This window comes from Schistocerca cancellata, chromosome 9 (assembly GCF_023864275.1).
Source record: "Schistocerca cancellata isolate TAMUIC-IGC-003103 chromosome 9, iqSchCanc2.1, whole genome shotgun sequence".
Classification (NCBI taxonomy): domain Eukaryota; kingdom Metazoa; phylum Arthropoda; class Insecta; order Orthoptera; family Acrididae; genus Schistocerca; species Schistocerca cancellata.
Genome location: NC_064634.1, coordinates 422,094,417 through 422,120,141, shown reverse-complemented (window position 1 = coordinate 422,120,141; position 25,725 = coordinate 422,094,417). Strand labels below are relative to the sequence as shown.

The window sequence follows — 25,725 nt, the reverse complement described above, 5'->3', positions numbered from 1 at the left end:
AATATTACCTATGGTGTGCGTTGTTCTGTTAGTATAATCACTGCTAATATGTCTGCCTTTGCAAAAACAGACATAAGGTCTGATAGGATAGCCGCAATCAATGATTTTACAATGTAACTTTTAATCTGGCTTGATTGCAAAATGTTTATTCTTATGACCGGTTTCGGTTCCTCTAGAACCATCTTCAGATCTGTAACGATAATGGTACTAATTTACCATTTCAAGAATGCAAGCCTCTTTCACTCTACCTAATGAACAGGAAATATACCAGAATGTACCTGATATTTCGGTTACAGGAGTAACCCGTCCAAATACAGCAACTTTCACATGCTGTGTCACATAAAATTGGTTGGCAGAATGCACATCATTTATATTAATTATAACACTATTACTGACAGGTGGCATGTGGTACATTTGTTACATAGTATATGCACATTCTGTATTCAGTAGATTTTTGTAATTAACTTTTATCTCTAAAAATACTTACTAAAAATCTGTAGATGTCAGGATTAAAATCTGTATTCATCAAAATTAAAACCACAATAAAATTATCATTTTTATATGATCTAAAAACAAAGAGCGATATCTATATCTATGGCGCTGGTGTAGACTTGATTTCCTCCATGGTCTGCTTTAATTAAGTATTTTTAGAGATAAAAGTTAATTACAAAAATCTACTGAATACAGTATGTGCATATACAATGTAACAAATGCAACAGACGCCACCTGTCGGTAATAGTGTTATAATTAATGTAAATGGCGTGCATTCTGCCAACCAATTTTATGTGACGCAGAATGTGGAAGTTCTGTATTTGGATGGGTTACTCCTGTAACCGAAATATGAGGTATGTTGTGGTACATTTGATGTTGATTAGATAGGGTGAAAAAGGCTTGCATTCGTGAAATGGTAAATTACAATCATTATCGTTACAGATCTGAAGATGGTTCTAGAGGAACCGAAACCGGTCATATGAATAAACATTTTGCAATCAAGACGGATTAAAAGTTTCAATGTCTGCCTTTGCTTCTCTAACTGTACTGTCTAGCGACGTTGCGACTTAATAACATCGTCGTTGTGGACGGGTAACTATAAAAAGTAACAGAATGCCCGCTTACTTTGCGGAAACAATGTGGAATCATCGCCAGTCGTGTGTACAGCTCGCTTAATATCGATATCACATCGATACTTCATACGTCTTTGACCGAAGCTCGTTATGTGTATCGTTGATGTGTTTATATTTACTTACTGTATGGTGATGGCAAGAAGCAGAAAAATTTTGAAATACTGGTTTCTTATCGCTGTTTTAGTAGTTATTTTCATTGCTGAAATCGTACCCCATTTAACTGCTGATGGCGGTTGGTTAATATTTCTATTAGCTAACATGCTGTGTTCTTGAGATTGCCAGAAATTATAGTGCTGTTTGTTCGTTATTATTATGTTTTTTTAAAGGTTTACCGTGGCCCGACACCAGTGCGAAGTATGGGACAGTACCAGTCGTATTTCTTTTAAGTGGCTTAACTCTTCCAACCGATAATCTGATGACTGCTGCTAAACAGTATGATTTACATTTCGTCACCCAGTGTTTTTCACTTGTATTTACTCCACTCTTCGTCAAACTTTTGACTGTTATTCTTGCGCCAACTGGTGTGGATGATTGGATTATGAAAGGGTACTTTGCATTTGTATTTCCTGTAATGGAGTATACAGAGGCCGCTCGAGGCAGCTTAATGTTTCCAGTGAAGTTTTATCATTTCTAGCAGTATGCCTGTCTCATCGTCATCCGTCGTGGCTACTATTTGTGCAGACGGCAACGAGGCAGCTGCAATAGTAAACTGTATTGTAGGTGCACTTCTTGGAATGATAACGACGCCACTTATATTGTTAATACTGGTATGTTTTCTTCGGTGGCCATTCATACCTTCTTTTTGTATAACAATCGTTTGTGTTATTCTTATTTCATTGTTACAGATAAGATCAGCAGCAGTGGTTTCACCTGTCAAATCATTGCATGACCTAATTCTCACTGTGGGCATACCACTGCTTGTTGGACAAATTGTTCGCAAAGTAACTGGAATGAGACTGCAACACAGTATTGCATTGAAGATTAGACAGTTGGCGTTACTGATGACTGTGTTTATAACATTTTGTGACATATTTATGTCACATCTAGATGTAGAATTACAGCCCATTAATGTACTAGTTTCAGTTTTCTCAGGTAAGCTGCACTGCACAAAAGGTGCAAACCTAAGGCTAAAGTTAAGTATTAGATGCCCCCACCCCCTCCACGCCGATTCTGATTGAGCACAACAGAGTTCTAGGTTAGGTTGGAAGGTGGCAGTTTGGTTTTGAGTTGTCTAAGCCAATGAATGCGAAAGCAGATCTGGTTTTGGTAACAAATTGACCAGTAGCCAAGCCTAAATTTCATGTCCGTGCTGTGATGAAAAAAATTAAAAGGGGATTCCAGTAAGTAATTTTTACCTGCACCTGGAGTTCCCACTTATCGTGAACAGTTGCCATATCACCTAGGCTATCCGAGCATGCACCACAGACCAATAAAATCTTCCATATGTCATGCTGTCTACATTCTTGAGTCATAATCTTTGGGATCACGGAAGTGTCCGATTCCACCAGTCTGCTTTGACCCTGACTTCATCACTATGGCGGAAACAGTAATTTTTAGGCGTCTTGGGGGTCTTAGGGCGAGGATAAGCTAAATATAATAGTTAAAAAAACAAACAAAAAAAAACATTCTGCTACACCAACATAATCTGCAGGAATCGGACACTTCCCTTGACTTACATAGGTCAACCACAGATGACGATACCGAAACACCAACACCTACAACTACGAAAATGGGAATCGGGCATTTCCGGTGACCTATATAGGTCAACCACAACTACTGACGCTAAAGCACCAACACCTACAACTATGAAAAATAAAACCAAAACCATAACCTCAAAAATCCACAAATCAAACATCCCTATATCAATTAAAAAACATTCAGTACACCATAAATACACAAAACATCACAACAAGAGAAAAAAAAATACTTGCTACCAACAAACTCCGGCACTGCAAACTAGGTTGGCCAGCATAACTCCCTCCCCAACTCACACAGGCACAAATTGAACATCTTACCACACTACAAACAACAAACCAATAACACCTAACAAAAACGCCACACACATAAACAAAAAAAATTGATAACTCATTGAAAAAACTTCCAAACCTTCCGTTTGGAATTACAAGCACTACCAACAACTTCACACATCTAGCACCAAGGCTCAAGCGAACCAAATACAACACATTATACTCAGCGTGCACACGCACACACCCACACACACACACACACACACACACACACACACACACACACACAAACCACCACCAGAGGGCAACTTCTACAAACACAACCAACTCTCAGACACCGTGCCTTAATGATGTCACACACCACAACACCCTTACGTCATGGGTCAAAGCAGTCAGGTGGAATCACACGCTTCCATTGACCCTAGTCTTTCGTTAGTGTTAAAGGTGGAGTGTGACCACACCAGAATCTACTAAACACTGATATACAAACTGCTTAACCATAGAACACTAAAGGGGGAGGGGGGGGGGGGGGGAAGTGTGTTACTACGTTGTTACCTAACTGACATAAATTTTACTGTTTCATATTTTGTTCAATGGATGTCATAATCTATAGTTCATGCAACAGTTAATTACAATTATAAGGTCTCCAATGGTATGCTACATACAGAATTTCCTGTTTACACACACTATGACAATACCAAATTGGTCCACGAAGTTGAGCTATATAGCTCAACTGGTATTGTTGATACCAGTTATGGGTAAGTGGCATAATGTCAAATGTCTTATACATGGCAGTGAGCCATATGATTATTTTTTTTTTTGGCGTCTTTTGTAAGGTCAAATATTGAAGCAAATTCTTATTCTTAAAGCACTTTCAGTCTTAGGATTCCAGCACCAAATGGGAAAAAATATTGAGGGATTCTTCTAATTTAGTCAAAGCTATGCCCTATATGTAGGTTACATGTTTTAAATGGGTAAAGTAGACAGAAAAGTTAGTCTGGCCCTAAAATCTTATTGATTCTCTTAGTTTATTTAAAAATTTAGATAATAAAGAAAGTTTTGTACATATAATGGCGAAATTTTGACTTTTGTAGAAGTATTCCTGCCCTTCTTCATTCTCTACAGCAATAATTCGACTCCACTCAAACAATAGTTTTTTCATATACTTCCTGCTTCCACTGTAATGTCCTTACATTATGAGTTGTGCTCCCCAATATTTGGCTAATTATACATTACGTTGAACCATCAAAGGCCCTTCTGAATATGAAGATTCTGAGAGCAATGTCAGAATATATACTTTTTATATTTCTCCCCATCCAAACACAGTCATTTATGGTGAAGTCCATTTAAAATAAAAGTAAACTGCAACAAAATAGAAAGCCACTTTCGACTCTGCCTAACTTAAGGTGTGAGTAGCAAATCCAGTTTCATTATTTAGAACTATGAGGAAGTTACTGAAGGTTCGTTGCTGAAAAACATGGGAAATCTTTGCTTAATTTGTTGCCCAAGACTGACAAGATGTCTGGTTTGTAGAGGCTGTAATAGGCAAGTTTGCTCCACACAGTTTTAATCTGCCAGGAAGTTTCATATCAGCACACACTCTGCTGCCGAGTGAATATCTCATTCTGGAAACATCCCCCAGGCTGTGGCTAAGCCATGTCTCCGCAATATCCTTTCTGTCAGGAGTGCTAGTTCTGCAAGGTTAGCAGGAGAGCTTCTGTAAAGTTTGGAAGGTAGGAGACGAGGTACTGGCAGAAGTAAAGCTGTGAGGACGGGGCGTGAGTCGTGCTTGGGTAGCTCAGTTGGTAGAGTACTTGCCTGCGAAAGACAAAGGTCCCGAGTTCGAGTCTCGGTCCGGCACACAGTTTTAATCTGCCAGGAAGTTTCATATCAGCACACACTCCGCTGCAGAGTGAATATCTCATTCTTCCTCCACTTTGTCGGGGGGGGGGGGGGGGGAGGCAGATCTACTTCTAATTACTTCACTGCTGATATGTTTACGGATAAACAGGCATTCGTTACCACACTTCGCCTTTAACCAATGGCATCATACAAAGCCACAAAAGAGTACACATACACAGTAAAATATACATAATGCAACATTGACATAAACAAAATAATAATTTCAAAAAATTCACAATGAGACCAAGAAACCTATAACTGGTAACAACACTAGTTGAGCTGTATAGCTCAACCTTTAAGATCAGTACCACTACAAAAATACTAAAACTGATCAAAATACAAAAATTAAGACCGATACACATAGTAAAAAATAACAAAAGGTGGTTTTGACATCAGTTGTCCTATATAGCACATCTTGAAAGACCATTACGATATAAAAATTGTACAACGTATAACAGTACAAAAAGCCAAAATATGGGACCAGTACACACAAAAATTCATGAAAACTAATGAAAGGCTGTTTCTTCAACATCAGTTGACTTTTGTAGCTCAACTGAACAAACTGATACCAAAATAGTAAAACAGCACAAGCAAAATCAAAAGGCGAGACCAATACACTCTACCAAAAATTGTGAAAATTAACAAAGGCAGTATCAACATTATTAGTTGACCTGTCTGCAGTACCACAAAGCCAAAACTTGCTTATATGACTAATACAAAAAACCTAACCTCAGGTAAAACAAACTCCATGATACCTACCAATCACAGACCAACATTATCACCAGCAACTAACATCACAGTCCAAACTTTCTTAAAAAATACCGTTAACACTAGTTTTGATAAACAAGAAAACCACTGTTACCCACACCCTACAGTCATGAAGGAAGTCATGTGGTGATTTAGTAGACCATGGACTGCCCCATGGACATGGTCAGTCAACTTTTACTGTGAATAAAAAATGTTGCCAGGGCATAATGTCACTTATGATACTACACCTGCACGCTGCGTACGTAATAGGTCAATTGGAGTGCTTCTACAATGACAAACTGTGCTACGCTTCCTCTGCTTCATTCAGGGTCTTTACTTACCTTATTGGTGATTGTGTTGATGACAACTCTTGCTTGTGAACTAGTTTCCAAAGCGAAAAGAGTCTCATTGCTATACCAAGTGACAATCAGTATGGAGTCTTGTACATTATTTGTATTCGAAAAAGGCAATTTATACTACAAAAGCTGGTTAATGGATCTTCACAGTTTGGATCACAAATTCTCATTTCAGTGCGATAGATGTCAGACATCATATATGGATTCTCTAAGTGGAATATCATAGTACACCATGTGCCAGATAGAGAACTCCACCACAAGGAATTCAGATTACTAGACCCTTTGCTCAAATAAATGTTGCAAAAAGCTCAGGCATTGTAACTCATTTAACAGGTTGAGGCACAAACAGAGCAATCTCAAAAATTAGAAAAATATTATGCATCAAAAAGTTTGTCATTTGTGGGCATTTCAAATAATAGTACAGTGTGAAGGCAATGACTGTTTTCAGCCAGCTATAAGCACCTACCAAGCAAACATTACTACCATCTTGGCAGCAAACTGGAACTTGCCATGTAGCAGGACACATCATAGGCAGCCAGCAGTTTGTGCACTTAATGTTTTTTCTTTCGGATGACCAACATAAGAGATGTTTCCATAGTGCAAACCACCAGTGTTGTGCCAAAGGAAGCCATTTAGCAGCTGTATGCAGTAGCAAGCAAGCATAGTATTTCTCAGAAGATTCAGATAGTCAAATTGACATTAACACACTGGAAACTATTTTGTTATCCAGATTCTGATAAACCAGTTATAATATCAGCAACTAGTGTCTTTCTGCTACACATAGGTGCTACAGTGACTCCTGTCAGCTTTGAAACTTATCACCAAACCACCTCTATGCCATTATCCTGAGCTAACCATCATTTTGTGTGTGTTGAAACTGTCAGTGTAGCTCTTTATGCTGAATCCAGAGGGGGAGGGGAAATTAAGTATCTGGCACCATTATAAATACTACGGCACCAGAAATATATATGCAGCTGCGGGGTGGGGAGGGGCAGTCACTCGCCCAAGAGGTTGCATGCTGCCAACAGCAAATGAGATGAACATTTTGTAAGCCACAAGGGGATGGCCAGTCACGTCTTACCACAGGTAAGACATATCAACACAGAATTATTTGTTGCTCATGGTATTTTTGCTGCTTGTATCTGTCTACTAGAGCTATTGGACTGTTTCTGTGGTGCAAAACTTAGTGACATTACTTGAACTTTGCAGATGATTTTGCCTTGAATTATTGGTGACTGTGCTGTGGACTGTTCTTTAATACAAACTGGTTTACAAAGTAAATCAACTTACATTCATGCACCAAGTGACAGTCATTGGTCAGTGTAGCAAATTAGTATTCTGCAAATTAGTATTCTGCACTAAAGTGTGACTGTGGGCTAGCATTGAAACAGGGTACACTATGCAGACTGAAAATAAAATAAAACAGAATTAAATGGGACAGTGTATAAGCAAGAGATACAAAAATGTATATGCAATACAAAACGCTGTATGTCTACGGAAGGCATATTATCAATTCTCTGAAGATTTTAATGGCTACATTCCTGGAATTTCACACTGTAGGCATTCCTTACGTACTATTGTAACTTGGCAAAACAAACATTTCTGCACATTGTTTTACACTGCATCACCTGGCGGTAGCCTTTGTGGGTTTCTGTCAGCACTTTCAAGTGTGTGCGCATGTCTGTATGATGCATCCTTTAATTTTGGCTGAAGATGGAATACATACTCCTAGTGCTGTACTGTGGTGCTAGAAACAAAATGATTCTGAAATCTATATGCTGTCAATAGTTTCAGTAGTTCATTATCAATACCAAGGGAGTATGTCATTTGAATGGTTCATAGATGCGACACACACACCGCAGACATCCAACTGCTCTCTGCAAACACCATGTTTCTTGTGTGTGACTAAATGGGCTAACTGTTACCATTATTCCATATGACAAATTGCCTGTAAGGAAGTATTGGGTATGCTTTCTTGTTAGATATCACCAATTTTGTGAAGTGCTCACATGTATCAACAGCAGAAGTTTTTATTTATTTATTTATTTATTTATTTATTAAACACTCACAGTAACTTTTTGTGTGCATCAAGTTGTTTTATGTATCACTTCCTTCAGTAAGTGTTTACAGACTGCAATTAAGGCATTTCTTGAACTCTTATATTCTTGAAAACAAACAAATAAATAAACTTATTTAATTGGATAGATAAAAAAAAAATCTACTCACCAAGCGGTGGTAGAACACACACATAAACTGTTGTGACTGGCAAGCTTTCAGAGCCAGTGGCTCCTTCTTCAGGCAGAAGGGTTGAAGGGGAAGGAAGAAGAGTGAAGGAAAAGGACTGGAGAGGTCTAGGAAAATGGGTAGATTTTGGGAAAGTCATCCAGAACAGCAGATCATGGGAGACTTACTGTACTTCTCATCCTGTATGGTAAGTCTCCCTTGACCTGCGGTTGTGGGCAGCTTTCCAAAATCTACCCCTTTTCCTAGATCTCTCCAGTCCTTCTGCTTCATCCTTCTTCCTCTTCCTTCACCTTCAACCCTGAAGAAGGAGCCACTGACTCTGAAAGCTTGACAATCACAACAGTCTTTAATGCGTACATTCTGCCGCCGCTTGGTGAGTAGATTTTTTTTATCTATCCAATTAAATAATTTTATCAAAAATAGATTGTTTTTGTTGTTATAAACAAATAAATAAAATGAATTGGTATAAGTCTTTCCTTCAGCCATGTGCGTATTATAATGCTCATATGGTATTTTGAAATTTATTTTGATGTACGTGCAAAATGTTGAAATTGATATGTTTCCTACTAATAGAGCACATTAAATTAGTTTCATGCTGTTGCAGTGGTAATTCTACAAATGACATTGCTACTTCTCATTTTTTGGACAACCAGATATCTGCCATCAAAGTTTTCACTACAGGACACAAAGGCAATTATGTTCTGTTCAACACACAAGTCTCTCTCCCTTGGTGAGCCATTCTAGTTACGTTTAATTTGACGCATGAAGGCACTCTTAAAAACGTTTTGTAAATATTACTCAGTTTTTCTTTTTTACATATTTTGCTCCACGTATCTGCTTAAAAAATGCAAAGGCTGACTGAAATATTTCAAGCATTGCTAAGTCAAATTTCTGTTCACTCTAAAGAGTAATAGAGGGAAACAGTGTCTTGGAAGAAAGAAGCATTTGAGAAGGCATTTCCCGTGACATTTTTTTTAATCTGTGAAATGAACAGTAATTTCTTTGTATAGCCTTACTTTCAAGTACTCATGCATTTGTTTTCCAGAAAATCAAGATCTACTGTAATATTCATTTATGTGTTTCTGTCAGCCTTGACATAATTTTCATAACTGTGGCATGTGGAGACATCATATGTGTCATATCTCGATGTCAGATATTTTTTTATTTGATTTTCTTGTTGTTAATCCACATTTTTTTCTGTTATTACATAGGGCAAGCTTTAAATAAAGTACCAAAGTATTTTTGGTTTGGTGTTGATGAAGGGCAGTATATGCAATAAAGAAATAATGTCAGCTTATGGTAAGAGGCATGTTTGTGAGCGAGGTGTAAAAATTATTCAAATTCTGAATTATGCATGGATGCATGGTTATGTTGTTCCAGACAAAGGTAATGTGAAGCTTCTGCAATTTACTTATTACAGGAGGTATTTACCCAAACAATATTTCATGCATTTTCAGTGTGCAACTTTATTGTTATGTACTATCAAGTATAGCACTGACTAATTTGTTCCTTCATTTCCCGTTGCATGAGATTTGTGAAATACTTCTAGAAATTGCTTTAGCACTGATATCAAATGTGTCACTGGCTATGTTTATTTGCTGTAATTGTGATGAAGCGTGAAACTTTCAGTTGTTGCGTATAATGCTGTGGAATGATTCATAGGTTTTCCTTCACAGCCTGTACAGTGTCACTTTATTGAAAATGTATTTTAGTGTAAGTTGTTTGATATATAATGTTTCAAAAGGTGCCTTGATTTGCATTCATTCTTAAAACATGATGAATATGATCAAGTTAGCCACCTGAAGTACAGCAAAATCTGAATTTTATACCGCTTTAAACTGTTTTCGTGTATCATTGTCCTTTGATTGTGTTGTCAGAGGAAAATAAACATCCATGATTATGAATTCTGAGAGATAAATAACTATGTAAATGTCTGATGCCTTCTGGAATGCTTGGATTTTGGTGACTATCTGCAAAAGGTGAATATAAAGTGTACCTATAAATCTTATTTTGCAGTTGCTCTTGGTGACCAAGACAATGGACTTTAGTGTATTGTGTGTCACTGTACTTTAGCATACTGTGTGTCACAGCTACGAGAAAATGCTTCATGACCGGACAAAAGGAGGATACAACTATATCCACTCAGCTGTTCCCAGGATCATATAAATGACTTTTACTTTTGGCTTGTTAGTTCTATAAGTGTTAGCAAGACAAACTATCATTTTCTCTCTTATTACAGTAATGCATCTGCAATATGAACCATCCCACACTCTGAGGAACTGCCAGTTCCAGTTTGTAATGGTTTTGCCTATCCACAGAATAAAGTGAACAGACTGTCTCCAGGCAAACAACTGTGTTATTGGCCTCAAGCCTGCAAGAGAAACTCTACAACTCTGCTAGGTTTCATATTTTCTAAAGTGGAAACAGATGTTTTAGATTTTCTTCTGAAGAAAATCACTTTGTTTATTGCCATGAAAATAAAGGCACTAGCAAATTGGCAAGAGATTCTTAATAGTCCATATAAATTGTGATTGTTTCGTGACAGCTCCAAGCACAGTCCTAAGTATGTTCCCTCTCTCAACAGGAAAATGTACATTTGAAGTGATGAATATAAAAGTAGTGACTGATTTACTAGAACATTATAACCACGACTGCTAATGGTAACAAATCACAGAATCTACATCTGTATTCTGAAAGGCACCTTATGGCATGTGGTGAGTTTACTTTGTATACCACTGTGACTTACCTCTTTTCCTGATCCAGTTGCGTATTGTTTGTGAGATGAAAGGTTGCTGGTAAGCCTCCATGTGGGCTTGAATCTCTCTAATTTTATCTTGATCGCCCTTTTCATGAGATATACATAGGAGGAAGCAATATATTGGGCGACTTCTAGAAACATACACTCTCAGAACTTTAACAGTAGACCATACTGCAATGCAGAATGCCTCTTTTGCAGCACCTGTCACTGGGGTTGGCTGAGCATCTCTGTGACATTTTTCACTCTTACTAAATAAATTTGTAATGAAACGTACTGGTCTTCTTTGAATCTTCTGTATTATCAGTCTTGTCTGGTATGGATCCCATACTGATAAACAGTATTCAAGTATTGGTTGAACTAGTGTTTTATAAGCTACTTGCTTTATTGATGGTCTATATTTCCTGAGGATTCTTCCAGTGAATCTCAGTCTGGCATTTGCTTTACCTGCAGTTAATTTTGTGTGGTTGTTCCACTTCAGATCACTCCCTATGCATACTCCTTCCATCAATTCTTATGCAGTTTTGTAATCATACAATAAAGGGTTTCCTGTGTATATATTCACAGGATGTTACATTTGTTCATGTTCAGGGCCAATTGCCACTCCCTGCACCAAGTGTTGATCCTCTGCAGGTTGTCCTGCATATGCTACAATTTTTTAGGTTTATGTTGTCTCTGTATACAACAGCATCATCTGCAAACTGACATTATCTGCTAGGTCATGTATACATATTGTGAAAAGTAATGCTCTTATGCCTTCCAGAAGTCAAGGAACAAGCAATCTACTTGTGCGACTCTGCCTGTATCTAGTGGTTTGTAAGTCTCATGGATGAACAAAGTGAATAGTTGAGCTGCTAATTAATTCTTTGGCTGGTGCATAAACAATACTGAGAATGTTTTAGCTTTTGGATGAATCCTCCTTTACAGATATAACAATACCAGAAAAGGAAAGTTGCCACTCACCATATAGCGGAGTTGCGATAGGCACAACAAAAAGATTCCCACAATTATAGCTTTCGGCCATTAAGGCCTTTGTCAGCAGTAGACACACATACACACTCGCGCGCGCACACACACACTCACGCAAACACAACTTGCACACATGTCTGCAGTCTCAGAGAACTGAAACCACACTGTGAGCAGCAGCACCAGTGCATGATGGGAGTGGCGAGTGGGTGGGGGTAAGGAGGAGACTGGGGCGGGGAGGGGGAGGGATAGTATGGTGGGAGTGGCACACAGTGCAGCATTGCAGTTTAGATGGAGGTGGGAGGGAAATAAAAAGATAAAGAAATTAAAAGACTGGGTGTGGTGGTGAAATGATGGCTGTGTAGTGCTGGAATGGGAACAGGGAGGCGGCTGGATGGGTGAGGGCAGTGACTAATGAAGGTTGAGGCCAGGAGAGTTACGTGAATGTAGGATGTATTGCAGGGAAATTTCCCACTGTGCAATTCAGAAAAGCTGGCGTTGGTGGGAAGGATCCATATGGCACAGGCTGTGAACCAGTCATTGAGATGAGGGATATCATGTTTGGCAGCGTGTTCAGCAACAGGGTGGTCCACTTGTTTGTTGGCCACAGTGTGTTGGTGGCTATTTATGGGGACAGATAGCTTGTTCTTTGTCATGCCTACATAGAATGCAGCACAGTGGTTGCAGCTTAGCTTGTAAATCGCATGACTGGTTTCACAGGTAGCCCTGTCTTTGATGGGATAGGTGATGTTAGTGACCGGACTGGAGTAGGTGGTGGTAGGAGGATGTATGGGACAGGTCTTGCATCTAGGTCTATTGCAGAGGTATGAGCCATGAGGTAAGGGATTGGGAGCTGGGGTTGTGTAAGGATGGTCGAGTATATTGTGTATGTTTGGTCGACGGCAGAATACCATGGTAGGAGGGGTGGGAAGGACATTGGGCAGGACATTTCTCATTTAGGACATGACGAGAGGTAATTGAAACCCTGGCGGGGAATTAATTCAGTTGCTCCAGTCCCAGATGGTACTGAGTTACAAGGGGAATGCTCCTCTGAGGCTGGACTGTGGGACTTTGAGAGGTGGTGAGAGGATAATTACAGTCAGTGAAGGCTTCAGTGAGACCCTCAGTATATTTTGAGAGGGACTACTCGTCACTGCGGATGCGACGACCATGGGTGGCTAGGCTGTACAGAAAGGACTTCTTGGTATGGAATGGGTGGCAGCTGTCGAAGTGGAGGTATTGCTGGTGGTTAGTATGTTTGATATGGACGGAGGTACTGATGTAGCCATCTCTGAGATGGAGGTCAACATCTAGGAAGGTAGCTTTGCAAATGGGGGAGAAGTAGTTGAAGTTCTGGAGGAATGTGAATAAGGTGTCCTCACCTTCAATCCAGATAGCAAATATGTCATCAATAAATCTGAACCTGGTGAGGGGTTTAGGATTCTGTGTTTTTAGGAAGGATTCCTCTAGGTGGCCCATGAATAGGTTAGCATAGAAATGGTGCCATGTGGGTGCCCATAGCCGTACCACAGATTTGTTTGTAGGTAATGCCTTCAAAGGAGAAGTAATTGTGGGTGAGGATATAGTTGGTCATGGAGACTAGGAAGAAGGTTGTTGGTTTGGAATCCATAGGGCATCTGGAAAGGCAGTGTTCGATAGTAGTAAGGTCATGGGCATTAGGAATGTTAGTGTACAGGGAGGTGGCATCAATAGTGACGAGCAGGGCACCGTGTGGTAAAGGGCAGGAACTGTGGAGAGTCGGTCGAGTAAATGGTTGGTATCTTTTATATAGGAGGATAGGTTCCGGGTAATAGATTGAAGGTGCTGGTCTACGAGAGCAGAGATTCTCTCAGTGGGGGCACAGTAACCAGATGGCAGCATTCTGTCTCGTGATGGGTAGTGGTCGTGATGTATCAGCTTGTATTTCCTTCTCATAATATTCAGTAGATTTATATTGGTATTCCACTCTTGAAATAATTGTTTTCTATTGAGTGAGTATATTGTGGAACTGCTTATACTTTTTAATAAAAGAAAAAATATGTTGAGATGTTGTACAATGAAGTGTTGAAGTTGAACTATTGAACACACTTCTGAAAAATTACCAAGGAAAGGCAACCTTGAATGTTGCAACACAAACAAACTACAGCATAGAGAAAAATACCAACTTCAGATTGGAAATTAGAATACCAGAATTAGTTCAGAAAAAGTCTTGCTTCAATGCAAAATGCTCTTTTTCCCATGATAATAACAGACAAGATAGCACACCCACCAAGTAGAAGAGAAGTCAGAGTGACACCAGCAGATATGATGCCTGTTCAAAAAATTCCAAAACTTTGTCTACAAAATTTTTCTACAGTTATCTTTCACTTATTGTGTATGGCCTCCTACGAAATACTCTCCTCCACAACTGACACACTGCTCCCAACACTGTTCCACTTCCATACGCAGTTGTGGTATGCCTCTCGCTGGATCGCACAAAACGCCATCTGCGAAATCTCCTTTATCTCTTCTATTGTTGCAAATCTTCATCCTTTCAATGGTGTTTTCAACAATGGAAATTAAAAAAAAAAGCCTGCAGCTGCCAAGTGTGGAGAGTACGGAGGAGGAGGAGGCAGCACAGTTATTTCGTTTTATGTTGCATTAGTCGCGCACCAACAGGGATGAATGTGCAGGTGCATTATTGTGATGCAAGAGCCATGAACTGTCTCACCACATTTCAGGCTGTTTCCTTGCCACATTTTCTCGCAGGTGTCGTAACATCTCCCGATAATACAATTGATAAACAGTTTGTCCCTGCGGCACGAATTCATGAAGAACGAATCCTTCAAAGTAAAATAAAACTGTCAGCATGGCTTTGACATTTGACCAGATCTGACAATCTTTTTGGGTCTTGGAGAACCTTTCCCAACCCATTGTGAAGACTGAACCTTGTTCTCAACATCATAACATAGACCCACATCTCATCACCAGTTATGATTCTCTTAAGGAGCATCTCATTCTAATTTGCACAGTCCAAAAGGTCTTCACAGATTGTGAGGTGAAGGTGTTTCTGGCCTTGACTCATGAGCCGTGGGTGAAGTTGGTGGCAACACAATGCATTCCAAGATACTGTGTCTCGATTTCGTGACATGATCCAGCTGAAGTGTTATGTTCTTCTGCAATCTGCTGGACAGGCAGTCTTCGATTGGCATGCACAATTTCATTGACATTCTTGAAATGAGCATTGTCAGTAGATGTCAAAGGGTGTTCCGAATGAGGATTATCTTTAACTTCCATCTGGTCATTTTTAAGCTGTATGAACCTTTCGTAACATCGAGTATGTTTTAAGCACTCATCACCATAGGCTTCCTGCATCATTTGTTGTGTCTCTGTAAAGGTTTTCTTGAGTTTCACACAAAATTTAATGCAGATGCGTTGCTCCTCTCACTCTGCCATCTCGAAATTCGCAAACAGTTACACATTAAACACAGGTTTGTGCAGGAATGCCAACTGAATTTTGCTCCAACACACCATAGGTTGCGAAATAATGAATGTTCCAGAATTTTTTGAACAGGATCTCATATACCTGTTAATGGAAACAATCTGTCTCAGCTTTTGGAACAGAAGGCGTTGAAGCAGTAGGCATTGGAAATGTAGGAGGAGAGCATATTTAGAACCTACACAAATAGCGACCATTTTCATGAGAGAAAGGACCTATTAAAAAAGTATGTAGTAGCTGGGAGATGGCAAGGTTAGTATTCATCTAAACAGTACTCATTTAATATGAGGGAATAGAATGAAAGGCGTGATATTGTGGCAGTAGCCCAAGTGGAAAAATGTCAGGTGAGCAAGAGAAGCTACTGTTTAGCAGGTATTGTACACAGAGAAATGAAAGTGATGTACGCTGGAACATTCAGATAAAAGAGAGAAGAGGCTGGATATACTAAAAAAAGCTAGTCATAGAGTTACAACCCAGTTTCAGTTGAGCTGTTACTGAAGAAATAAACAGGTAAGTCACTGAACATAATTTCACATCCCTCTCCAGTGATTTTGATTTATGTTTTCTGTGGTTGCTTAAGGCAAATGCTGGGATGGTTCCTTTGAAAGAGTATGGCTGATTACCTTTGCCATCCTTATCTATTCTGAGCCTGTGCTCTGCCTCTAATTGGCTTCACTGACCAGAAGCTAATTCCTAATCTTCCTTTCTAGTCATACAGTAAACCTTTTTAACAAAATACTTACTAGTTTTTCATAGTGTTATAAATGTAATAATTGTACATTGAAATGCTTCTTTACAGGAATTCCGATTCTAAGGACGATGTACTCTGGTTATGGGCATCTTTATAGTGCATCACTGCCATTGTTGCTGTACTATCCAAGTCAAATCATACTGGGAGAACTGCTTGGACAGCACATGAAAAACTGGGTGAATTGGGATTCTGGACATGATAAGTAACAAAATTAAGTCTCATGGTGCATCTGGATGAATATATTCAATGAAGATGCAAATTTACGTCTGTCATCATGCAGAAAGACCCAGGAGAACTGATTAATCATAAGAATGTTGTTTCAGTTGAGTAATTTTGAACTTTTTTCCCACATTACCTAATTAGTTGCTCATATTGGTCACTGTACATAATTCAGAGAACTTAAAAAACATAATAAACTGCTTAATGTCCCAAGTACTTCATGGTAGATTAAAACTATATGCCAGACTTTGATTCAAATCTAGATCTCTGGTTTTTGTGGCTATGGTTCTATAACCTGAGCTATCTACACTCACGGTGAATCAGTACAGTATTTCTTTCGTAGTATTACAACCTAAGAGAGTTCAATGCTAGAACCATGGCCATGAAATCCAGACGTTTAGAGTTGAGTAGCCGTTAAGTATACAGGTTTAAAACGGCATAAGGGTCCTTTACTTGCACATAGTCTTTCCACAATGAAAGGTTTGATATGGGCATTATAAACTGCTTAAACAAGCAAACTAACTATCTGAATTAGGATAAGTTGCTACCACCACAGAAGGGTGTGCTGAACAGCAGTCAAGCCTATTTCAAAGTAGACTGTTGGCTACTTTTATCTGTGGGATAAGTCCTATGTCATCTCCAGGCACAGGTGCTCAGTGGATTCTCAGTTCCCAGAAATGGTGTGTGTGTGTGTGTGTGTGTGTGTGTGTGTGTGTGTGTGTGTGTGTGATAGCAATCATTGTATTAGAACACTGATGTAGAACTTCGTAGCTTGAACAGTTTCCTGAGGAGTGAATGGTAAACAAGGAAGAAAGTACCACACACTCTGGAGGGGGAAATGAGTGATAACCTACTTTATTTTTAGGAAGCAGTGATTTGCAGCTTCTAAATATTTTCAAAAAAATCTCGATTTTCACAGTACTTTGCAATAAAGTGACACACACACACCTATGGGACAAATCTCAGTTTTTCAAAAGAAGGTAATAGTTGTGGTTAATTAGATGAGAAATGAAATTGGAATTATGGTTAGTTTCTTTGAGATAGGAAAATGCAAGTGTAATATACACTACTAACAAGGAAGTGAAAGTGGAAAGATCAGGTCGTAAGAGTATGTTGTGCATCTAAATTGTGAAACACTAGTAGTAAGTAATATATTTAGCCAAAACACTAAGAGCAACAAATAATTCAAAATCTTCTTGCTGGGTTTGTATGATCCTCTCGATTTTTTTTCCATTTTTAAGAATTAAATTTGGTTTTTTAAACTCTATCTTCTGCAAAATACAATGTATTTCTTTTCCCGGTTTACTCAAACATGTCCCTATTGACCTTAGGAGGGTGGCTACTCAAACTTGGAAAAAAATTTTTCTTGAGAATTGTAGGTGTGATGAGGAAAATGGTGTCAAGAAGTTCCTGATAAATTAATGGATAGCAGCAGGTGGAGGGGGGAGGGGGGGGGGGGGCGGCGGAAGCCTACCATAATAATGAATTTTCTATTGAATAATATCCATATAATTATCACACTGTGAGATATTAAGTATTTTAAAATTTGTGATTTACAACATTCAATTTCATGCTAGGTTAAAAATCTGGAATTCCCTGAGATTCCCCTGATATTTGTAACTTCCTGAGAATACTTAGTTTTCCTGAAGAACTGCCACCCATGTTATCTTCTGTGGGCTCTCAATTTATTTCTGTAAAAATATTATAACGTGTTCATAGTTGTTTTTCTATTTTGGGCCTAATGTGCATTTTTTGGTTCTGTTTCAAGCGCTCACTTAAAAGTACTCTGTTCAAGTTGGGTTGTTTTTATATCTTTCTGGCTTGACAGCATGTCATCGGGGCAGAGTAGTCAGAAGAATTTTCTAAAAGAGTTGCTATTTTTGAATACTTTTTTTGAGGTACTTACTTTTACCAATGTATGCATGCATTCAGAGTGCTTTCTTTGCTAGCTGCAATTACATACACAGTTTGCACTGTTTCATCGATGTTTCACTTCTGTAGAAAACCACAAATAGTCTTTCATATCGATTGGTCCACAACCACATGAATTTCTTGAGAGAAGTCATTTTCCAGCATACTTTGTTTTATGAAATAATCACTTTATTTCATTATTTAGCAATTAGTTACTTTCACCTCATTGGCTGCTACCAGGTAGCATTTACCTTAACTGCAATTGTGTAAGGAACAAGTTAGTCACTTATACACATTTTACCAAGAAGAATGTTCTCTCTCAGCTGCCTCATTTTGACTTTTGCTTTTTGATACTTGAGCACTGTACCCAGTACTCCACAGAGTAATGCATCAAGGAGGCAAAATTAGCTAATCACTAAATAACGAAATAAAGTGATTATTTCAGAATAAAACAGTCTGCACAGTAAAATGACTTTTGGCAAGACATCCATACAAATGTACATATTACAACCTTTATTTCTAGGTATTATCCATTCTGTTCTATTCAGCTGTTCTTCCAGATTCTTTTTGCTTTCTCTGACGGAGTTACAACCTCAAAAACTCTTTTTTTTTTTCTTTTCCCCTCCATGAACTTGAATTCCTTTCCAAATTTCTCCTTGTATTCCTTTACTGCTTGCTCATTGTACAAATTAAATAATGTTGGCCAAAGGCACCAACCCTGCCTCATCCCTTCTCAGGCACTGCTTCTCTTTCACATTCTTTCATTCTTTATAACTGGAGTTTGGCTTCTTTACAAGTTATAGATGAGTTTTTGATCTGTGTATTGTATCCTACCTTAACTTCAGAATTTCAAAGAAAGCGTTACAATCAACACTGTCAAAAGCTTTCTCTAAATCTACAAATGCTATTTAGGTTTACCTTCCTTCAATCAACATATCTTGTAAGGTAAGTTTGTCATCCCTACATTTCCCCAGAGCCCAAAATGCAAAATGATCTTCCCTTATGTTGGCTTACACCAGCGTGTTCTTTTTTTAATAATTTGTGTCGGTAGTTTGCAACCATGACTTCTTAAACTGATGCTTGGAACTATTTACTATGTCTGTGACGCCCCCCACGCTCGCTCCCCCCCCCCCCCCCCCCCCCCCCCCCCAATGGGCTTGCCACTCTTTGGTGGGTTCGTGTTTGGCTACTCCAGGGACCCAGTCTTTGCAGCATCTTTTCCCTTCTGTGCTGCATGTCTGTCCTCTTGCTATTCTCTTTCACCTCCTGTGGGGAACATGTCTGGGGTGTTTTTGGGAGTTTTCCGTAGCCGACGTAAGAACAGTCTCACCAATCTTTTTCGTTCCTTTCTTTTCCTTTAGTCATTCACCTTGTATCCTTCCTCCACTTTGGCATTTAAGGCTCCTCTTTTTCTTCTTCCTCCCTGTGCACTCCTGAATGTGAACATCTCCTTGGCCTGGGGCGGATCGGGTTGAAGTGAGAGTATGATCTTGCTCCCTCATAGTAAAGGTGGCACTGTAGCACTCACAATTCTGAGAAGTGAAAGGTATTGCCCGAGCCTCCTCCACTCATTGCCGATGGAGGAAGGAAGGATGATGGTGAGAGGAGCTCGAAATATCTGCAAAATGGCAGCCCATGATGTTGGAGACAGCAATAGGGCTCACTATCTGTCTGCTACTATCAGGCCGGAAACTGTCTATCTTACCACTAGTGATATATGCCTCTATGTCCTCTCATTTGTCCTCTAGCCATGCCTGCTTTGCCGTTTTTTATTTCCAGTGGTTCCTCTGTTAGGTGCTCGGGAGTTGTGACCTGAGATGTGAGTAATCACCTAAGGCGGGTGAGCCCCCCCCCTCTGAGGGGGCCCCCAGTAGGAAGGAGCACACCAACGGAGATGTTGGCAATCATGGGGGATTTTCCTGTAATGAGCCAATCACCATCTTTGTAGTCCATGTCTACCAAAGGTAAACGGAATGAAGGTGTCAATCCAGAGACCCTCCCAGTTGCACCATGCTTCCTCGTGGTTTCAGATATTGAAGATGATCAGTTCTTTGCAACAGTAAATCCATTTGTAATTGAAAAAGGCGTTGATGTAGTTGCCGGCCCTGTGAAATCCTGCTCCCATTTACACAATGGTACTTTGCTTTTGGAGATTACTACTTATTCTCAAGCACAACTGTTTGCCACTTCGCTTTTCCACGACTATCCTGTTCGTGCTGAGGCCCATAGAACTCTGAACTCTTCCCATGGTAGTTGAAATATAAAAAATGCAGTAAATGAAGCAGGTGAAAAGGAAAACTAATGTCTCAAAAATGAGATCAACAGGAAGTGAAAAATGGCTAAGTAGGCATGGCTAAAGGACAAATGTAAGGACGTAGAGGCATATATCACTAGGGGTAAGATAGATAGTTTCCGGCCTGATAGCAGCAGACAGTGTCATAGTGAACCCTATTGCCATCTCCAACACCATGGGCTGCCGTTTTGCGGACATTTTGAGCTCCTCCTACCATCATCCTTCCTTCCGCCATCGGCAATGAGTGGATGAGCCTTGGGCAATACCCTTTGCTTATCAGAATTGTGAGTGCTACAATGGCACCTTTACTATGAGGGAGCAAGATCATATTATCACTTCATCCCAATCCTCTGCCCCAGGCCTAGACGATGTTCACATTCAGATATTGCAGCATCTTTCTCTTGCGGGCAAGCACTTTCTGCTTCATATGTACAACCGCATCTGGGCAGCGGGCACGTCTCTCAGACACTGGCATGAAGCCACTGTCATACCCGTACTTAAGCCTGGTAAGGACAAACACCTTCCTTCTAATTACCGCCCCATTTCTCTCACCAGTTGTGTTTGCAAAGTGATGGAATGTATGATTCATGCCCGGCTAGTATGGTGACTTGAGTCTTGCAATGTACTAACCACTGCACAGTGCGGATTTCAAGAGCACTGTTCTGTAGTTGACCATCTTGTCACTTTATCCACCCACATCACGAATAGTTTTCTGGGGGAAATCCCAGACTGGCCGTGTGTTTCAGTTTGGAAAAAGCCCAGGACACCTGTTGGAGGACTCCATACTCTGCAGACCTGGCACTTCTGTGGCCGCCTACCCCATTTACTTCATGAATTTTTAGAAGACTGAGTTTTCAAGGTATGTGTGGGTTTTATGCCTTGCCAGAAAACTTTATCCAGGAAAACAGCGAGCCTCAGGGTTCTGTCTGAGCATCGTCCTCTTTGCTATCTCCATTAACACTATCATGGCCTGTCTCCCGCTAGGCATCTCAGGCTCCCTGTTTGTTGATGATTTTGCCATCTATTGCACTTCTCCACGGACTTGTCTTATTGAGCGGTATCTTCAGCAATGTCTCAATCACTTTCATTCGTGCAGCGTCAACAATGGTTTTCGTTTTTCCGCTGACAAAACCATCTGTATGAATTTCTGGCAGTGCAGTTGGTTTCTTCTGCTGCCTTTACATCTTGGGCCTGTTGCTCTTCTGTTCATTGTAACTATGAAATTCCTGAGTCTCATGCTCATTATGAAACTTTTTTGGTACTCCCACATGTTTTACCTGGCAGCCTTCTGTATGCAGTCCCTCAATGTCCTTCATATCCTCAGTGGTACTTCCTGGGGAGCAGATCGTACCACCCCTCCTCTGTTTGTACTGGCCCCATGTCTGTTTGAAACTAGATTATGGATGTTTTGTTTACATATCTACATGTGCGTCCCTCTTATGCCATCTTAATACTATACACCATTGTGGCATCTGTTTGGCCACTGGTGCCTTTTTCACTAGCCCAGTTGGAGTCTGTTTACAGGAGCTGCCAAACTACCGCTGTCCTAACGCTTTGACTTTCTCCTCAGTTTGTCTGCCATGCGTGGCTACCCATCATATGCCTCCTTCTTTGATGACTCCTTTGATTGCCAGTATGGGGTGTGTCCCTCTTCTCTGTAACCTCCTGGGGTTCACTTACGGCTCTTGCTCCAGCAGCTTAACTTCCCCAGTTGGTGTAAACCCTTCACCATCTTGACTAAGTACGGTGGTCCATGTTCATCTTGTCCTTCATTCATTTGCTAAGGACACTACTCCAGTCTCGCTCTATTGCCTTCACTTTCACAACCTTAACATGGAACTTCACAATAGTACCTTTGTGTACACTGATGGCTGTCAGACTAAACATGGTGTCGGGTGTGCCTTCGTCAATCACACCGACGTTTTTTGGCATCGGCTTCCAGAACACTGCTCAGCATTTACAGCAGAGATTTTTGCCCTGTATCAGGCCATGCAGTACATCTGGCAACACAGGCTTTTCAGTTGCTTCAACTCTCTTGCCCTTCAAAGCCTCTGTGTGCTGTACACCGTCCATCCCTTAGTGCAGCAGGTCCAGGAGAGCTGTCACTTGTTCGCTCTTGATGGAGCCGCTGTGATGTTTATATGGGTTCCTGGTCACATCGGTCTGACAGGAAATGAAGCTGCTGCCAAGGCTGCAGTCCTCGTACCTTGGCTCGCTAGTTCTTACATTCCCTCTAATGCTCTCTGTATCAGCAAGTGATGACGCTTTGGCATCACCACTGGTGCTCCCTTCATGGGAACAAATTCCAGGATATTAATCTTCTCCCAGTGGCTTGGACGACCTCCTCTCGGCCTCTCGCCGTGAGGAGATCATTTCAGCTAGGTTGCATACTGAGTACTGTCTATTTAGTCATCGCTATTTGTTAAGTGGTGCTCCCCCACCACTTTGTACTCACGGTGCTCAACCTTTGACAGGCCGCCATTTCCTGATGGAATGCCCCTTTTTTTTTTAACTCCTTACATTCTCATTTGTGTTTGCCGTCTGAGTTATTGGCCGTTTAAGCAAACGATGTGTGGGCTGTTGACCGCATTTTACTTTTTATCCGTCATAGCAGTATGGCAAAGGCCATTTCATTTTTAGTTCAGGACCTCCGTTTCTCTAGGGCATATTTTCTAAACCTTCCTCCACATCCCTGTTTTCAGCCATTTTCTCTTCCATCATTTGGCATTAACGTGTATTTGTTTTTATCTCCTCTCTTTGTCTTTGTGTTCTACAGTCTGACATGGGCACATATGAATCTAGTTGTCTTTGCACCCTAAAACAAAACAAAACATTCATTTTGCTTGTTGTGCATATCTTTCATATCGGCTGAAATAGTTTTGTTGTGGCTAGCTCTCCCAGGAATCTCAGCAAAACTGAGTGTGACATAGTGCACTCACGGAAAGTCCATTGTATGTAAATTTAAAATTCATTTATCATTAATAATCAATCAAATTTAAAAACAAAGACCATTATCACAGATAAAAAGTGGAAAATGACAGATCTTCTGCCAGTCATAAGATTTACAATTGGTAATGAAACAACTTTGAAAAGTAATAAGTCTCCTCCTCATATGTGGATAGAAAAAAATGAATGTATATATCACAGTGACAAACAAAACTGAATCCATAACCGAGTCTTCTTCATTGATTTGTATAATGAACGTACATGATCATCATGCAATTATACATGAATTTGAGCATTATATTAGCATATTTTGTAACAATGGTATGTTTGACACTGTTATATTGTCCAGTTTTTAAACTTAGAAAATAGATACTGCAAGGGTTCATACTGGTAAATGACAAAGATTTGCCTCAACATGAGAGAGAGAGACAGACAGAGACAGAGAGAGAGAGAGAGAGAGAGAGAGAGAGAGAGAGAGAGAGAGAGATAAAGTTGCTCTGACTGGAAATACATACATGTGTTGCTGTTGCTTTAAACTATGAATATTTGATTTCTTTTCTCATTGAGCTAGGATGTTCCTTAACCCTTTTTCTGAATTATGTTTTTTTTTTTTTTTTTTTTTTTTTTTTTAACTTCCACTTTCTTCCTTGTTTATCATCAATAGTAAAAATAAGGTAAGTAAAGCAGATTGAAACTGTAAGTCTTTATAATACCATTATCCTTTCATAGGTGTACTTCGATTACAGCTTCTTCAACCTATCTCAACTGGTTTGAAATTTAATTCCAAAAGGAATTTGTGAGGTTAAATTTTCCCAGTATAATGTATGGTGCTATAAAACATTGAAATTTTTTGGTTAATATGATGAAGAGAATAATGCAACATATTTGGAGAGGATACATTATGTAGAGAAGCCCAAATGGAGTACCCAGTTTGGTGAGCACATCCTGTTTGGCAGTATGAAATGTGACTTGAATTAAGCTGTAGATATTAGGGATGAAATTGTTTGATCAATTCTTTGTTGCATTCTGTGCATGTAGCATTGAAGATTTAGACTTAGAAATCCCATTTGCATTGTAGAACATATAGCTGATAGGAGAAGAAAAAATCATTTCACTGCACACAAGCTTCAAATTGAAAAAAGGATCTGTATTATTTTGTGAGAAATAAGATGATTTCAATAATTAAGATTTTTGTGCTGTATAATTCCTAATGTGGCTACAGAGTAGTTACGTAATGCAGCACAACCGCAGAAAAAGAAGCAGATTTTTTGTTTCAAGTTTGATATAATGATACATCTCACTGCTCTACAGGAAGCTGCACTTAAACTTATTGCCAGGTGTCAAAAAGGAAGAAAACATCACCTGTGAAAGCCTTCAGTGTAGGTTCAAATGAAGTAACACTTCCTTTGCATTTACAAAAATTATTGAAGTAAAATACTAATGGGGAAAAAATATAATGTCAACAGAAAATTGATGCAAGAATTCAGTGACCTGTAAATGAGTAGTCTAATGTAATTATACATTGTTGAATTTTTCTGTGAGACAGCATAGTAGTCACGTGTTTCAGAAAGGAAAATTTGTATAATCTTCAAGACTGAAATCAAAATATTTGGAGGTGGGTCCATGGCACAAATATATGTGGACTGAAGTATGGATCACCATATTTTGTGACAAAAGCAAGCAGATTGGTACCAGTGTAGCTGAATGTTACTTTGTAGTACTTGGTGGCTAATTAACGATGACAAGCTGGAGACTTGTCAAACTGACACACTATCAGTAGAACAGCATTAAAATTAATGGCAAGGAAGTTGAACAATAAAATTGATGGAGCATGAGTTTTGGAATAACTGGAGACTATATTCAGTAGCATTAAATAACAGATCAAGTTTAGGGACAGTAAGAGGTTTCAGTTGTCTCCCAACCTCACCTATATAGAAGGAGATTTTTAACAGGTTAGTTTTAATAGCTTGTTATAAGTAGTGCAAGCATAGTAGTGGCAAGGCTACAAACAGTAGATCCAAGTGGACATTAGTGTAAGTAAATAGATGCAAAGCATAAATAAGAAC

General features: G+C 39.5%; 1 protein-coding gene across 8 annotated transcripts; it reads left to right on the top strand.

Annotated features, from left to right (window-relative positions):
- The first annotated feature begins 1,214 nt into the window (after window positions 1-1,214).
- Window positions 1,215-25,725, top strand: LOC126100881 (sodium/bile acid cotransporter 7-like). Of its 8 annotated transcripts, none has more exons than XR_007522223.1 (8): window positions 1,215-1,356; window positions 1,451-1,670; window positions 1,744-1,891; window positions 1,970-2,216; window positions 8,945-9,070; window positions 9,552-9,639; window positions 10,925-11,054; window positions 16,339-16,474. XR_007522223.1 is itself a non-coding variant. In XM_049911549.1 (7 exons), the coding sequence occupies exons 1-6, from the start codon at window positions 1,215-1,217 to the stop codon at window positions 9,617-9,619; spliced, it is 951 nt and encodes a 316-aa protein (XP_049767506.1). In that variant the 3' UTR covers window positions 9,620-9,639; window positions 16,339-16,476. The 8 variants fall into 8 exon arrangements, 4 of the variants coding, with proteins under 4 accessions (XP_049767506.1, XP_049767507.1, XP_049767505.1 ...); XR_007522225.1 differs by having other exon boundaries at window positions 9,552-9,726; XR_007522222.1 differs by lacking the exons at window positions 9,552-9,639; window positions 10,925-11,054 and adding an exon at window positions 24,389-25,725 and having other exon boundaries at window positions 16,339-16,612.